The sequence below is a fragment of the Chiloscyllium punctatum genome, chromosome 1 (genome assembly GCF_047496795.1).
Source record: "Chiloscyllium punctatum isolate Juve2018m chromosome 1, sChiPun1.3, whole genome shotgun sequence".
Classification (NCBI taxonomy): domain Eukaryota; kingdom Metazoa; phylum Chordata; class Chondrichthyes; order Orectolobiformes; family Hemiscylliidae; genus Chiloscyllium; species Chiloscyllium punctatum.
The window spans coordinates 86,863,864-86,881,202 of record NC_092739.1 but is presented as its reverse complement, the minus strand read 5'-3'; the positions used below and the strand labels follow the sequence as shown (position 1 = coordinate 86,881,202).

At 40.7% G+C, this 17,339-nt stretch overlaps 1 protein-coding gene across 6 annotated transcripts in view; it reads right to left on the bottom strand.

The window, feature by feature from the left end:
• pcm1 (pericentriolar material 1) overlaps nt 1–17,339 on the bottom strand; it is a 154,374-nt gene that overhangs the window by 59,967 nt on the left and 77,068 nt on the right. For all 6 annotated transcript variants that reach the window (XM_072570300.1, XM_072570309.1, XM_072570318.1 and 3 more), the window contains 5 exons: nt 16,290–16,480; nt 12,827–13,069; nt 11,583–11,802; nt 9,386–9,531; nt 4,025–4,212 (listed from right to left, as the gene is read on the bottom strand). In XM_072570300.1, coding sequence (XP_072426401.1) covers nt 4,025–4,212; nt 9,386–9,531; nt 11,583–11,802; nt 12,827–13,069; nt 16,290–16,480 — 988 coding nt within the window. The remainder of the gene's footprint in view (nt 1–4,024; nt 4,213–9,385; nt 9,532–11,582; nt 11,803–12,826; nt 13,070–16,289; nt 16,481–17,339) is intronic.

The window sequence follows — 17,339 nt, the reverse complement described above, 5'->3', positions numbered from 1 at the left end:
ATCAAAATCCATCATGTCCCTCTCCTAAGTGAATACCGACACAATGTACTCATTAGGAATCTCACCCATTTTCTCTGACTCCGCACATAACTTTCTTCCTTTGTCCTCGAGTGGGCCTACCTTTTCTCTAGTTACCCTCTTGCTCCTTATATCTGAATAAAAGACTTTGGAATTTTTCCTTAACCCCATTTACGAAAGATATTTCATGAACCCTTTTCGTCCTCTTGATTCCTCATTTCAAGTTTGTCCTACTTACCAGATACTCTTCCAAAGCTTTGGCCGTTTTCAGTTGCTTAGACTGTAATGTTTTCTTTTCTCTCTTAGCTAGTCACACAATTTCACCATGTCATCCATGGTTCCCTCACCTTTTCTATCCCTCACTTTCACAGGGATATGTCTGTCCTGCACTCTAATCAACCTCTCTTTAAAAGCCTCCCACATATCAAATGCTGATTTACTCTCAAACAACTGCTCACAATCCACATTCCCCAGATCCTGCCTAATTTTGCTATAGATGGCCTTCCCCCAATTTAGCACTCTTCCTTTGTCTTTGTCCATGAGTATACTAAAACTTATAGAATTGTGATCACTATTCCAAAAGTAATCCCCTTTGAAACTTCAACCACCTGGCCAAGCTCATTCCCAAACAAGAGCTATGTATTTGTACCTCTATTTCACGTTCGCTGTTGGGAGGTCTGTAGTACAGCCCCAACATTGGTACTGCACCACTGCTATTCTACAGCTCTGCCCATATTGCCTCACTGCTCGAGTTCTCCATAGTGCCTTCCTTCAGCACAGCTGTGACATCCTCTCTCACCAGTAATGCAACATCTCCACCACTTTTACCTCCATCTCTATCCTGCCAGAAGCATTTATATCCTGGGATATTTAGTTGCCAATCATGTCCTTCCCTCAACCAAGTTTTTGTAATCGCAATAACATCATACTCCCAGGTACTAATCCAAGCTCTAACTTCAGCTGCCTTACATACTACACTTTTCACATTAAAACAAATGTACCTCAGATCACCTGTCCTTTTGCATTCATCATCTGCTCCCTGCCTACTCATAGAGTCATAGAGATGTACATCATGGAAACAGACCCTTTGGTCCAACCTGTCCACACCAACCAGATATCCCAATTCAATCTAGTCCCACCTGCCAGCACCTGGCCCATATCCCTCCAAACCCTTCCTATTCATATACCCATCCAAATGCCTCTTAAATGTTGCAATTGTACAGCCTCCACCACATCCTCTGGCAGCTCATTCCATACACGTACCACCCTCTGCGTGAAAAAGTTGCCCCTTAGGTCCCTTTTATATCTTTCCCCCCTCACCCTAAACCTATGCCCTCTAGTTCTGGATTCCCTGACCCTATTTATCCTATCCATGCCCCTCATAATTTTGTAAACCTCTATAAGGTCACCCCTCAGGCTCCGACACTCCAGGGAACACAGCTCCAGCCTGTTCAGCCTCTTCCTATAGCTCAAATCTTCCAATCCTGGCAACATTCTTGTAAATCTTTTCTGAACCCTTTCAAGTTTCAAAACATCTTTCCAATAGGAAGGAGACCAGAATTGCATGCAATATTCCAACAGTGGCTTAACCAATGACCTCCCAACTCCTGTACTCAATACTCTGACCAGTAAAGGAAAGCATACCAAACACCGCCTTCACTATCCTATCTACCTGCGACTCCACTTTCAAGGAGCTATGAATCTGCACTCCAAGGTCTCCTTGTTCAGCAACACTCCCTAGGACCTTACCATTAAGAATATATGTCCTGCTAAGATTTGCTTTCCCAAAATGCAGCACCTCACATTTATCTGAATTAAACTCCATCTGCCACTTCTCAGCCCATTGGCCCATCTGGTCCAGATCCTGTTGTAATCTGAGGTAACCCTCTTCGCTGTCCACTACACCTCCAATTTTAGTGTCATCTGCAAACTTACTAACTGTACCTCTTATGCTCGCATCAAAATCATTTATGTAAATGACAAAAAGGAGAGGACACGCAGATGACAAGCAACGTGAATTCAACTGGGACAACACTTCTATTATAGGGCAAGCCAAACAGAGAACAGCCAGGGAATTCCTAGAGGCATGGCATTCATCCGCAGATTCTATCAACAAACACATCGACCTGGACTCAATATATCGGCCACTGCAGCAGACAGCTGGAACTGACAACCGGAAGCGGCAGAGACAAGCCACTATAAATGCCAGAGGAAACATCACAGAAGCACTTCACAGGAGGCTCCCAAGCACTGACAGGGGATGAAACGTTTGCAACACAAATTCCCAGCTCGGCGAACAGAACCACAACAATGGCTAGTTCTCCCTTTACTCCATGAGAACTAACCTTGCTAACCAGTCTCCCATGGGGAACCTTGTCAAACGCCTTACTGAAGTCCATATAGATCACATCTACTGCTCTGTCCTCATCAATCTTCTTTGTTACTTCTTCAAAAAACTCAATCAAGTTTGTGAGGCATGATTTCCCACGCACAAAGCCATGTTGACTATCCCTAATCAGTCCTTGCCTTTCCAAATTCATGTACATCCTGTCCCTCAGGATTCCCTCCAACAACTTGCCCACCACTGAGGTCAGGCTCACAGGTCTGTAGTTCCCTGGCTTGTCTTTACCGCCCTTCTTAAACAGTGGCACCATGTTTGCCAACCTCCACTCTTCCGGCACCTCACCTGTGACTATTGATGATACAAATATCTTAGCAAGAGGCCCAGCAATCACTTTTCTAGCTTCCCACAGAGTTCTCAGGTACACCTGATCAGGTGCTGGGGATGTATCCACCTTTAGGCGTTTGAAGCCATCCAACACTTCCTACTCTGTAATCTGGACATTTTGCAAGGTGTCACCATCTACTTCCCTACAGTTTATATCTTCTATATCCTTTGCCACAGTAAATACTGATGCAAAATATTCATTTAGTACTTCCCCCCATTTTCTGTGGCTCCACACAAAGGCCGCCTTGCTGATCTTTGAGGGGCCCTCTTCTCTCCCTAGTTACCTTTTTCTCCTTAATATATTTGTAAAAACCCTTTGGATTCTCCTTAATTCTAATTGCCAACGCTATCTCATGTCCCCTTTTTGCCCTCCTGATTTCCCTCTTAGGTATACTCCTACTTCCTTTATACTCTTCTAAGGATTCATTTGATCTATCCTGTCTATACCTGACATATGCTTCCTTCTTTTTCTTAACCAAACCCTCAATTTCTTTAGTCATCCAGCATTCCCTATACCTACCAGCCTTCCCTTTCACCCTGACAGGAATATAATTTCTCTGGATTCTCGTTATCTCATTTCTGAAGGCTTCCCATTTTCCAGCCGTCCCTTTACCTGCGAACATCTGCCTCCAATCAGCTTTTGAAAGCTCTTGCCTAATACTGTCAAAATTGACTTTTCTCCAATTTAGAACTTCAACTTTTAGATCTGGTCTATCCTTTTCCATCACTATTTTAAACGAATAGAATTATTATCGCTGGCCCCAAAGTGCTCCCCCACTGACACCTCAGTCACCTGCCCTGCCTTATTTCCCAAGAGTAGGTCAAGTTTTGCACCTTATCTAGTAGGTACATCCACATACTGAATCAGAAAATTGTCTTGTACTCTTCCCCTTTGTCACACTAACTTCATTAACTAGGTCCTTAACAGGCTTAGTTACTACCTCCTTACTGTCCACTAACCTCCTCATTTGGTTCCCATCCCCCACCACATTAGTGTAAACCCTCCTCAACAACATTAGTGAAAGTACCCCCTGGGACACTGGTTCCAGTCCTGCCCATATGCAGACTGTCCAATTTGTAATAGTCAATGCAGAAATGCTTGGCTTCTGTTTAGATTAAACTTACCTCAGCTTGAAGTAAATTCTGTGTTTAAAAACAAATCTTACTTGTATTAACAAGTCACTTATAAAATGGTTGTTCACTCTCTCTTAGTTGCATCATAAAATCTGGAATTTAGAGAAAACAAAGACAACTATTCATACACGTAGCAGTACTTACCATGAACAAAAGGAGGACAATTTGGAAATCGAGACATACTTAATGGATTTAAAGGTGGTGAAGGAAAGCTATATGGAGGGAAGACAAAACTATTGGGAGATGGAGGTGGCACACCACTGTCTCGTTGGTTTTCTGGCTTCTTCTCTTGATGTTGTTGATGGAGAAGGTCATTCAGCATTTGTTTTAGCCTAACAAAATATAGGAAAAAGCAGTGTTTACTAATAAAACTTCAGGTAGATTACATTGACAAAGAAATGATTAAAATGTAAACTCATTGTTTACGACAATAAAGTAAAATAAAAGATAAAAACATACAAAAACTACTCAAAGTCTGGCAGTAATAACTTTTAAATTGGCTTTGGCAGAGAGCTCATAGGGTTATCTTGGTTGGCATAACACTCTAGAAAGATATGGATTAAATAAGAACAATTTTCCCAATGGTCAGCTTTAATGAAGCTGGCATGTTTCCTCAGGTTTATCTAGCGATTGTTAAATGGTTCTCCCAAGAACCAACAACATTAAAAAAAAACTAAATCCACTGCCTCAGAGCACCAGGGTCCCAGGTTCAACTCTAGCCTCGGGTGACTGCGTGGAGTTTGCACATTCGCCCCGTGTTTGTGTGGGTTTCCTCCGGCTGCTCTGGTTTCTTCCCACAGTCCAAAGATGTGCAGGTCAGGTGGATTGGCCACGCTAAATTGCCCATAGTGTTAGGTGCAATAGTGAGAGAGAAATGGGTCTGGGTGGGTTACTCTTCGGAGGATCGGTGTGAACTTGTTGGGCTGAAGGGCCTGTTTCCACACTGTAGGGAATCTAATCTAGTCTAATCAAAAGTCACAAACCAAAAACAGGCTCTTGCTCACACACAAAGAGGGTGCCTTTTAATTTTGTGTTTGCAAACTTTGCATTCCAATGCTGCTGTCAAGCAGGGACTCATGTGATAGATTGGAGCAGGATGCATCTTGGGGGACACTTAGTTTGCTCTCAGCGCTCATTCACTGTGTACCAATTTGAATACGGACAGCATCTCTGTTCTGCTTTGCCTTTTAGCAAAAACAGAAATTGCTGCAGAAACTTAGACCAGACTGGACTTGAAATATTAACTTGGTCTTCTCAGGCTTTTTGAGCTTCTTCGGCAGACAAGGAGGAGGCTGGAAGAAAACAGCAAACCAGGCAGCATCAGGAGGTGGAGAGGTCAACGTTTCACAGGGTGTAACCCCTCTTCAGGACTGGGGGTGGGTGTAAGGGGAGCTGCAGATATAAGTGTGGCAGGTAGTGAAGTGGGAATAGGTGAAGACAGGTGGACAGTACGATCTGGTTGGTCAATGCAAGGATTGAATCCAGGAGGTGTCCGGGTGGAGTGGAAAGAAGTCGGGGGATGGGAACGGACGTTATCTGAAATTGGAGAACTCAATGTTGAGTCGTCCGAGCTGTAGGCTGCTTCGGTGGTAGATGAGATGTTGCTCCTTCAATTTGCAGTTTGGTCCTTTGTGACAATGGAAGAGGCCGAGGATGATCATGTAGGAAAGGGAGTGGGAAGAGGAATTAAAAATGGACAGTGACTGGGAGCTCCAGTAGGCCCCCACAGTCCGGCTGAGATGCTCGGCAAACTGTACTCTAAGTTTACGTTTGGTCTCCCCATTGTCGAGAAGACCACAATCAGGAGCACCTGATGCAGTAAACTAGGTTGGAAGAGAGGCAGGTGAACCTTTGTATCACTCAGAAGGACTCTTTGGGGGCCTGGATGGAGGTGAGGGAGTGGTGTACTGGCTGATTTGCATCTTTTCCGGTTGCAGGGGGAGGTACCTGCAGGTTCAGGGGGTGAGTGGAACAGTCCTTGCAGAAGACAGAGAACGGTGGAGGTAAGATGTTCTTGGTGGCGGGACCTAGTTGAAGTTGGCAGAAGTGTTTAAGGATGATGCATTGGACAGGGAGACTGGCGGAGTGGTAGATAAGGACAAGAGGAACTCCGTCGTTATTGCATTTGGAGAATGGGGGTTTAGAGCAATGGAATGGGGAATGGAAGTGGTGCATTGGAGGGCTGTCTGGATGACGGGTGAGGGGGGAGCGAGCACATTGATCAAAATAGGTGGACATATAGAATGCTTGGGAGTGGAATGTCCCCTCTTCCAAGTGGATGCGACGGAGATGGAGCAAGTGGGAGAACGGGATGGATTCTTGCAAGATGATGGTGGGGGGGAAGGAAGTGTAGTTCAAACAGTTGAGAGAGTCTGTAGGTTTACAGTAAACATATGTCTGGAGACTGTTGCCAGAGACAGAAATGGAAAGGTCAAGAAAAGGGAGAGACGTGTCTAACTTGGACCAAGTAAATTTGAGGGCGGGGTGCAAGTTGTGGGCAAAGTTGATGAACTGCTCCAATTCAGCCTGAGTGCAAGACATTGCACCGATGCAGACATCAATGTAACAGTGTAAGATTTGGAGCGCAGTGTCTGTATAGGTACTGAAGACGGAATGTTCGACATAGATGACAAAGAGGCCAATCCAATTGCCCATAGCCACCCCATGGTTTAGAGAAAATGGGAGGAGTTAAAGGAAAAATTATTAAGGGTGAGGGCCAATTCGGCGAGGTGAAGGAGGACTGGATCAGTCTATTGGAGAGGAAAAAGCTGAGGGCCGAAAGGCCATCCTTGTGGGTTATGGACGTGCATAAGGACTGTACGTCCATAGTGAAGATAAAGTACTGGGGGCCAGGGAACTGAAAGTTACTGAAGAAATGGAGGGCGTATTTGGTGTCACAGATGTAGGTGGGAACTGCCTGAATCAAGAGGGAGAGGATAGAGTCAAGATACGACAAAATGAGTTCGGTGAGACAGGAGCATGCCAAGATGATAGATCAGCCAGGGTAGTTGGGCTTGTGCATCTTGGGAAGCAGGTAGAACTGGGCAGTGCAGGGCAGGGGGACTATGAGACTGGAGGCAGTGGAGGGGACATCACCGGAGGCAATGAGGGCACGGACATTGTGAGTGATTTTGGCATGATGGGTCAGATTGGGATCGTGGAAAAGGGGGAAGTAGGGCAAGGTATCGGAGGGGTTCTTCAGCAATTTCTGTTTTTGTTTCAGATCTCCAACATTCTCAGATCTTTGTTTTATTTTATTTCCTTTTTGGTACCTTGCTACCATTTCCAGAACTTAAAGCTCAATGCACTTCTGTCTTGCCTTATCTTTTAACACAGACACAAAGCCATAGTGTCATAGTGACCAGCAATGATCAGTCAAGATGGTAGGTAACTTACCTCCACACTATGCAAGAATGTAGTTAGAGAACATTTGCATGATTATAATTATTCATTCCTATGTGGTGCAAAATTAGAAAGGAAAAAGATGGTTCAACCATGTCTGAAAAAATAAATTTAGTATAATCTTGGATCCAATTATAAGACATACAAAATTGCTAGAAAAACCAGCAAACTTGAGGCCTGGGGATCAGGTTAGGATTCACAAAGAAGACAAAACATTTGACAAGATGGCCAAAATAGAGTAAGCATGTAAAATTGCAGGGATCTAAAAGGGAAATTGTGTTTAACAAATCTACTGGAGTATTTTAAGGATGCAACTTGTGGAGTAGTAATGGGAGAACCACTGGATGTGGAATGGAGCTTATGGCCAAAACTGAAAGATATAAGCTTTGCTTTTCTTGTTATTCATTGGGGAAAAATTTCTACTCATTAATTATTGAATATTAAAAAGAATTTTAAGTTTAGAAATGAGGGAAGTGTCAAGAGATATGATGGTACAGCAGAGGTAGGTCTTGGCAGAACGTATATGTGTCGTCTGATAATGGTACTGAGAGATAGCAAATAGATAAGAAATAGGAGGACAAAGATCTGATGACCCCGAGGAACTGTCCAGGATCAATCAATTCTCTGGTTAAGACTAAATAGTTAAGGTTTAAACCAATTGAATGCAACCCTGCCAGCTGTGGACTGCTCTCACATGGTGATTCCATTCCTCCCGATCTAACTTTCTCCGCAGAACCACTTCAATGACTTCTCTTCCTACTCTAGGATGTTTGTTGCCCCACTAGAATCTATCCTTGATTGCTTCCTATTTTTAATCTATGTACTGCTGCTCGGTGACATCATTTAGGAGCACTGCATTAATTTTCATATGTATGGCAAAGATATTTAGCTCTCTGTCACTATCATGTCTCGACTGCTTCATTGGTACTAAATCCAACTGCTGACCAATATCTAGTACTGGAAGAGCACAAATGACCTCCAATTAAATACTGTGAAGACTACAGTTGTTATATTCAGTCTCCATCCCATTCGCTGAAAAGTCAGTGATTGAGCAAATCTGTGAATGAACCTGGTGTGACATTTAATACCAAGATTCTGGCTCTACATTTGCACTAAGACTACCTATTTCCAGCTTGGTACGTTGCTAAACTTTGTCAGTCTCTGCTCATCATGTCTTTAGATTTTCTAAATTTGACAGTCCAGATTTGAACACTTATGCAATTCAGGCCATTCACAACTTTGCTGCTTGTTTCATAACTTCCATAAAGTCCTGTTAAGTCCTTTTGTTACAGAACTAAAGATGTGTGAAACATCATGACTTCAAAATTCTCATTCTTATCTTCAAATCCTTCCATGACTTACCACACTGAACCCCAGGAGCCTCTAAGATGCCCATGTTCCTCTAATTCTGCCTTTTAGTAATTTTAGATTTTAATAATTTCATTACTGATGGCAAGGTCTTCCGTTGTCTTGTATGCAAGATCTAGGATAACTTCGCTACAACTCTTCTGCCTCACTTTCATCCTCTTATACATTCCTTCAAATCTACCTCTTTGACAAAGGTTTTGGTCACTGAAGATGGCTTGATGTCAGTTCATTATACTCCCAGAAAATTTATTTTATTAAAGGCAGTATATACATCTAAGCATTTGTTGGTGTAGTGCCCTTGTCTTATTTTTGAAATTCTTACGAAGGTTTAACCTTTACTAAGTGTCCTGGGCCACTTTGAAGGTAATTAAGACGCAACCATGTAAATATCATATGGAGTCACTTGCAGGCCAGAACAAGCAAACATACTTCCATGAATGGCAATGGTGATTCTGTGATTTGTTTTAATAATTATTCAGAGCTCATGTGCCAGTTCTCAAATTACCAAGACCCATACATTGACCTGATAATGCTACGACCATGCCACTGTACCAATAAAATAACCCAAAACTGACAAGCCATTCACAAAATTCTTTAGGTCAGCTGAACTACAATTTATCACAGTGTTTTGTTTAAACATTTTCACGTCTAAGGTAAACATTCACTATCCCTTTTCAGGAAGCATTGGCTTCAATATGCAATACTTGTAAATAACAATTTTGAATGTCTACATACCGTTGCACGTGGTTCTGTTGCCATGCCAACTGCGTGTAACATTGGTTTAATTGGTGCATAATGATATGCACCTGTGGTGATCCAACATTACTGGGCATGACACTGTAAGGACCTGTGAGGAATGTTTGCAGGAGACATGAAAGTGCCTGTGTGGAAGTAAAAAGTTCTTTTAATCGGTACACCAAATAATACATATTTAAACTGCAACAAAGTATACTTCCGAAAGAAAAATAGGTTTCTGCAATCTAGGCACGTTTATGCGACATCTCAAGTTCTATTTGGAGTGCATCTATTTCAAAAAGACATACAACACAAAATCTTCAAAGCAAATGATCAGACAAAAAAAATTATAGCATGAAAGAAAACAACTGATAAGAGCATCAGAAATTTCGAAGTATTTTGCCTATTTGCCTACAATGCCTGTTAGCTAAAAAATACATTTGTCCGAGATTGCCTCATTAAAGCAGGCATTTATCTGAAATGAACTGCAATCTGTTGTTACACATCAATACATAATATACAACATAACACATCCTAAACAAAATTAATAAGCTTTAGACCAGTTCATTCTTCCAGTAATTGAAGCCTTTGCAAACTGTATTTAGAAGAGCAGAATACTGATTTTTCCAACTAGGCAGCAGAGTAAGAAGATTAAAACTCAGTCTCCCACTCAACAAGCATCAAGCTCGCAACACACAAGTGGAGCACTTGTTTTATTTTAACAAGGCAAAAATAAATTAAATCCTTGACATGGTCTTTTGAAAGAGCCGAGCATTTTGAATTTTAATTTCACCCTATTTGACTGCTTGAGATAATATGATTGTCAGTATAACTTTTAAGTGCACTGTGATGCATTGGGTTGTTTGTCCTTTCATCAATTCTTTACTTTCTTTTTTTTCTCCAAAACATTGGATGCCCACAGTTACACTCTCAATTGTGCTACTATTCTAAGTTCCCAGCATCCCTACTTCATCCTCATCTTAGAGTAAGGCTCTCTAACTATTTTCAAGGCAGCAACACTCTTCATTTGCACTTCATGTTAAGAATACAGGGTTTCTTCCCTGTTCCATAACATGCTCTGCTGATATCAGAGTAGCATCATTGTTTTTGTTATCAGCATATTTACATCCCATGAAACCAGACCTCTCTCCAAATACACGCTGATACTTTTATTGTATCAATTTGAGAGCCATCAACAAAATCCTTTCACCTTCAGAATAACTTTAGAATATTTCAGTCTTCCAACGTTTGGAACAATCTAAGTTGATCCTTTTGTCTCTGAAATGGATCTTCTGGTCTTCTTTCAGATTTAAGTATTAATTTTAATTAGATTTTTCTCTGGCTCAATTCCATGTAGCCAAGCATTTAGTGCTCCAACAACTTTCTACTTGAATACATTTCTCTGAATTTTACTATTTTAATGTGATGATTTTGAATTGAAGACCTTAAATTGCTAACTTTAACTATAATAACCTGAGTGCAATCCTTCCTTTGGAATGTCTTTTATACTCCATGTCGTATTTCAAAATAAATCATCATAGTTTTTCCTCATAATTTTAGTGTGTCACCTGATGGATTGACGGTCACAGTTCACTGTCCTTTCTATCACAGAGCATAAAATGATATGCATTATATCAACTGTGGCTCAACTATTGCCTTATTGAATGTACCATACTCTTTTTGTCTTGCACACCTCAGGCCTCTTTATAAAGCCTCTTGATTGGTTTACTTTTGCAAGAACTTTATAGTCCAAGCTTGGACTGTTTATACCCAAATTCATTGTTTTTTTCTTTGAGTATGTACCACTTAATTGTCTTCCTCTCAAAATATATTACTTCACACTTCCCCACAATAAATGCTTGCTTTCAACTATGTGTTTAAACTGCATTCTCCAGAGAAGTCCATTATCGTTTGCTGATGGACACACTTTATACTTTTAAGTATTGTCAGAAAATTCCCACTAAATTCCTCTTTCCAAATGTGAACTACCATGGACCATATTTTCTTCCCAATAACAGACATTTCAGGTTTGAATAACTGTCAAAGTACTTCTAATCTGCTTGTCTCTCACAATGAAAAGATACAAACTGTTCAAATGATAATCTGTACAAAATAACAGGAAACCAAATATGAAAGCTGCAAACTCTTTTCAGGCAATGGGGGAGACAAAAGGAAAAATTCCAAAAATACTTCCCACCTGCTGGTCCTGCATCAGGGTTTGGCACATATTTGTGCTGAATTCTAACTGCCTGGTGAGTTGGTTTACTTGCTCTTGCCAGTGCTCTCTCTCCTCCACATAGGAAAGATCAGCTGCCCAGCGCAGGTTTTCCTGACGACGCATACCAACATTATGTTGTTTGTTTTTGTGGAACGAACGATAGTTCCCATCAGAGGAACATGTTCGCTTATCTTTCCACCTGTGGAAGTGACAGAAGGGAAATTATATTTAACAAGAAGCTTAGTATTATTTGAAGGTCAGTCAACAATCAATACAGTCAACAATTTAAATGAGACAGTTCATCGAAACAAATTTACTTGAATACAAGTTATTTATTAATGTAAATCAGTGCCAACAGGTGTTACAACTGAGACAGACACAGCACCAGTCCCATGACTCCACATATCACAACAAAAATACAAATATTTTACTGAAATTTTGGAAAGGTCAATCATAAACAAACTTAGACCTGGAACAGGTATTACAGCCTCAGAAGGAATAAACACAACTGTAAACAGCAAATGAGTAGAAAAAACCTAATCACTTATGAAAAAAAATTGAAAAATGCACATGTACTGTTTACTTGTCACCTTATTCTAAAGAGAAGTCTCATAATTATGACTCTTGAATATAGCTTGTCTCAAAAATTTCTTGAAAGCCAATATGGCAATCCTACAGCCAACCTTTTTACAACTTCCTTACTTGGTATTTATAGCAAGAAATTAAGTAGCAGAAGCTATATTCGAAAACATTAAAGTAACTATAATGCAGAAAATTAATATCTCAAATAGAATTCTAATTCAGAGAACAGGTTAAAGCTACAAACTCTGGCTTTTTGACAATTGTCAAGACGTTATACCTATGATCTGAGGACAGAAGGCAGCAATTATCATTTGTAAATCCTTCACACACAATATGCAAGCAGTGAGAACGGGAGTCTCTTGGTCAAGCAAGCTTGATGTGATGTGGTGCCCTGAAGCTACAGCCTCGAGTGACAGGCTTGTGGCCTATCATGGGAAAAACTAGATATGGAATGGAATATAAGCTTGTGCTTTCTCTCCTCCATATGCTACTAACTGTGAGAAAAGGTGGTGGTGCTTTCATGAATGTGGAATTGACAAGTCTATCTTTGCTGAGAGCACATTTTAGGTTATGTTGCCTATGGTTGGGTAAACTGTTCACAACTACATATATTCTTTGAATAGTTCTGAACTACAGCCCACCTTTTCTTGCTCTCTCTGGAATTGCGTGTTCCTTGGCTTCTTTCTTGATTGGGATACACTGTATATGTTTCATGAGAGCTTGTTTCAACTTCTGAGTTGGCAATGGCATCAGATCGTTCATCATTCTCTTCTTCATCACCAGCATCATTGTTATTCTCTTCCTCTTCATCCTCCTCCTCCTCCTCCTCCTCATCATCATCATCTAATGCACCCTGGGTAGAACCACCCCAAGTGGCCATTGTCCTGGGAAAAATGGAGAATTTTAATATTAATTTATATTACTATTCCAATCCATTTGGACACTCCTGTAGATAAATAAGGGCCTCGCAAACACAAAGAAGGCTTCAAAATAAAATTTCTCATTTTGCATAAAAATTTACCCTACCTATTCTGTTCTAAGGTATCAACAGCAAAATTCCCTAAGGCTTACTTTTTCTCACGACTCCAAAACCACTAAGAATGGATAAATGCCTAGGTTGTCCATCAGTGGGAATGAGCTCCAAAACAAACACTGAAGGATGAACAAAAATAAAATTATTTTTTCTCTTCTAGTCATAAGAGCTGCAAATAAAATTGTATTATTTGGCTGTAACCCAGTTCTTGGTAAACTTGAGTTCACGGCAAAGGAATCTATTCTAAGTGTATTAAAACAATCATTACAGATCAACATTGATCATCACTGTTGGCAATAGTTGAAGTTGGAAATGTCAATTTGCCTCGAATCAATTCTAATTAATATTATAGCCACACACTGGTGCATCATTTACATTCCTAGTTCATAGGAGTGCCAAATAACTTTTCAGTATAATAATGATCTATGTTTAGTGGTGGCACTATCACCTCCAAGTTTCAAAATAAATTAGTTCAGACAAATAGCATGCAGGAATTAAATACAAGGTTTATGTTAGCACTTGATCTGGATGAGATGTCTCCCTGTTAAGTGACAGTCCAAAGAAAACGTTGGAAATTCTTGTTGTGTTCTGGCCAACATCTATAATTCAGAAACAGATTTGCTTGTAATTTAACAAACAGTTGTTTGTGCAATATTGCTGTGTAAAACTAGCTGTTACATTTGTCAACAGTGACTGAAAAAGAAATTGATGTGACATGCTTTGGACTGTCAAGAGGATATGAAAGAAATATATAAATTGAAGAAACTTTCTTTGAATTAATAGGTGGTCAATTTTCTTTCCTTTATTCACTTGTGGGATATAGGTGCTGCTGGCTGAATCAGCATTTATTGCCCATCCCCAACTGCCCCTGAGGAACTTCAGTAAATTGTTTGCAGTACATCTTATAGATAGTAGCAGCAGTATGCACTGAGTACCGGTGGTGGTGGTGGTGGATGTGGTGCCAAACAAGTGGGCTGATTTGAGAGCAATGGTGTCCAGCTTCTTCACTGCTGCTGGAACTGCACTCATCAAGGCAAGTGAAGGGTGTAGACCATCAAATTCCTCACTTGAACTTTATCGATGGTGGACAGGCTTCAAGGAGTCAGGAGCTCCAGTATTCCTGATCTCTGATCTGCTCTCGTAGCCACTGTATTTTTATTCCTATGATGTGGAAGTGCCGGTGTTGGACTGGATGGACAAATTTAAAAATTTCACAACACCACATTATAATTAAACAGGTTTATTTGGAAGTACAAGCATTCAGAGTTCTGCTTTTGTTCAAAAGCACACAATCTGTAGGCAGTCTGTCCATGTGACATTTTACCAATTCTTACTTTGGAAACAGAACCAGTCTGACTCAAGGTTGGGATACAGATTCTAACTTCACATCTTTAATGCACTGTCTGAGCTGAGATGTCACTTTTTAAATAAAACCTTAAGTTATCTCAGGAATGTGACTTGAAAGAAGTTCAGGCATTTACATATTAATGAATTGAAACCTGCAACCCATTCTAAAAGATGAAAGACTTAACAGCAATTTAGGTTTGTTCAACACATCGCATCATTTGTATGAGACTTTGATCTTATACTATTAATTCTGTGTCATAGTCACTGAAATGTACAGCATGGAAACAGACCCTTCGGTCCAACCCGTCCATGCCGACCAGATATCCCAACCCAATCTAGTCCCACCTGCCTGCACTCGGCCCATATCCCTCCAAACCCTTCCTGTTCATATACCTATCTAAATGCCTCTTAAATGTTCCAATTGTACCAACCTCCACCACATCCTCTGGCAGCTCATTCCATACACGTACCACCCTCTGCTTGAAAAAGTTGCCCCTTAGGTCTCTTATATATCTTTCCCCTCTCACCCTAAACCTATGCCCTCTAGTCCTGGACTCCCCGACCCCAGGGAAAAGACTTTGACTATTTATCCTATCCATGCCCCTCATAATTTTGTAAACCTCTATAAGGTCACCCCTCAGCCTTCGACGTTCCAGGGAAAACAGCCCCAGCCTGTTCAGCCTCTCCCTGTAGCTCAGATCCTCCAACCCTGGCAAAATCCTTGTGTCCTTTTCTACCCCAATAGCTGTCTGATGAAGGAGTAGTGCTCCAAAAGCTTGTACTTCCAAATAAACTTGTTGGACTATAACCTGGTGTTGTGTGATTTTTAACTTTATATTTCTAGTCCAGGGTGTTATTAACTGTCATTTTTGAGGGAAGTATTGACCAGGTTTTGCTATATTTGGACATGACTGCTTCAGAACCCAAGGGGTTGCAAATAGTGCTGAACATTGTGCAGTTATCAGTAAACGTCCCTATTTCTGACCTTAGGATGAGGGGAAGATAATTGAGTCTACGGCAGACCTCCAATAACCACAATCATCTTCCTATGTGCCAGCAGACAGATTTCACCTGATTCCCAATTACTCCAGGTTTGCTCTTTAATGCCACCTGATCAAATGCAACTTACATGTCAAGGGCAGTCACACCCACCTCACATCTGGAATCCCACTCTTCTTCCTTGTTTAAACCAAGGTTGGAATGAGATCAGGAGCCAAGTGGCCCAACAGAATCTAAACTGGGTGTCAGTGAGCAGGTTGCTTTTGAAGACACCTTCCATGACTTTCATGACAATCAAAAGTAGACTGATGTGGCGGCAATTGGCTAGGCTGAATTTCTCCTGCTTTGTGTCAGCATGAAAGAGAGAACCAATTCAATATCCTGGCTGAGCTTTAGTTGACATGGAGTGCTTATTGTGGAGAACACACATCAAAAAATGGAAAATAGCCCAATTAGTGTCTGTGACAATTTGATGAGGTAAGAAGAGGTGGTAAAACAATTAATACAATTAGCTTACAAAAATCAATCCATTGATCCATTTCAAATAAGAAAAAAACAAAATTATTTTGAACTTTTAACACACTGTAGGCCATTTGATTAACCACAGCTGAGTAATTATTGGATGTTGACAACTATCAAGTTCCAATTAACCTGTCTATTCCAGGTCAAGTGCAGATAGTACAAAGCTTAATTGAGCAAATTTTGCTTATATACACTATTCTAACCTTTCAGTTCTGCTGAGCTGCTGAGTATCCTGTGTCTCTGTCCCTTCACTTTTAACCGATGCAGCAACAATGGAGTTGTTTTCAGTCAGTGTTTTTTGCCGCTGATGCTCTGCCATCAATGCTTCAAGTTGTTTTCTTCTTTGACGCAATTCTTCACGGAGAATTTGATGTCTGCGCATCTCAGACCACAGCTAATTATCATTGAAAATCACTTAATCAAGCAACGTAATACTCATTGTTAAAATCGAATTGCATCAATTTATAGGAGCAGCACTTGTTTAGAAGACAGTAGTGAGGGACTGCCTTGAACCACTGCTGTCCATGTTCGAAACTGAGTGACTTATTAGGCCAATTTATAGGGTAGTTGTTAAAGAGCTGGAGTCACTGAGATAAAGGGGGAGATTTCTTTCCCTGAAAGACATGAGTGCACCAGATGGATTGCAATCACAATTCAGAATTTGCATCATGAACATTTTAGAGAGTAATTTCTGTTAAATAAGTTAGTTGGAATTCCTTGGGCTGTCATGGTGGGAATTGAAGTAATGTCTCTGAATTCATAATCCCAAAGTATTAACACCATACTATCAATATTAAAATGCACTCCAGTCAGTTGAGACCCATAGTCATATTGAACTCAAAACAGTAACTCTGTTCTCTGTCCACAGATGCCATCAGATCTGCCAAGTTTCTCCAGCATTTTTTACCTTTAGTCAGTATTAATAAACTGGCTTTCCATCCAAACAATATCAAATTAGAGTTACAAATCACTTTCAATTGCCTTCTTCCAATCCAGTGCCCTACTACGCAATTAACTTTCCATAGCCAAGGAACTCCATGTCAGCAACCAATAACTACTTTAAAAATGATCTGGGTCCCTTTCAAAAGGACTATCAGTCACTTCTGCAAGTGTCAACCTGACCACTCCAGTGTTACAAGCGATTACCTTATCTTAGACTTCTCATCATCTCCAACTTGACTAACATTGATGTGCTGTTTGATACCACATGTGAACCAGTAGTCTCTTTATACACAAGTGGAAAAATAAGAATC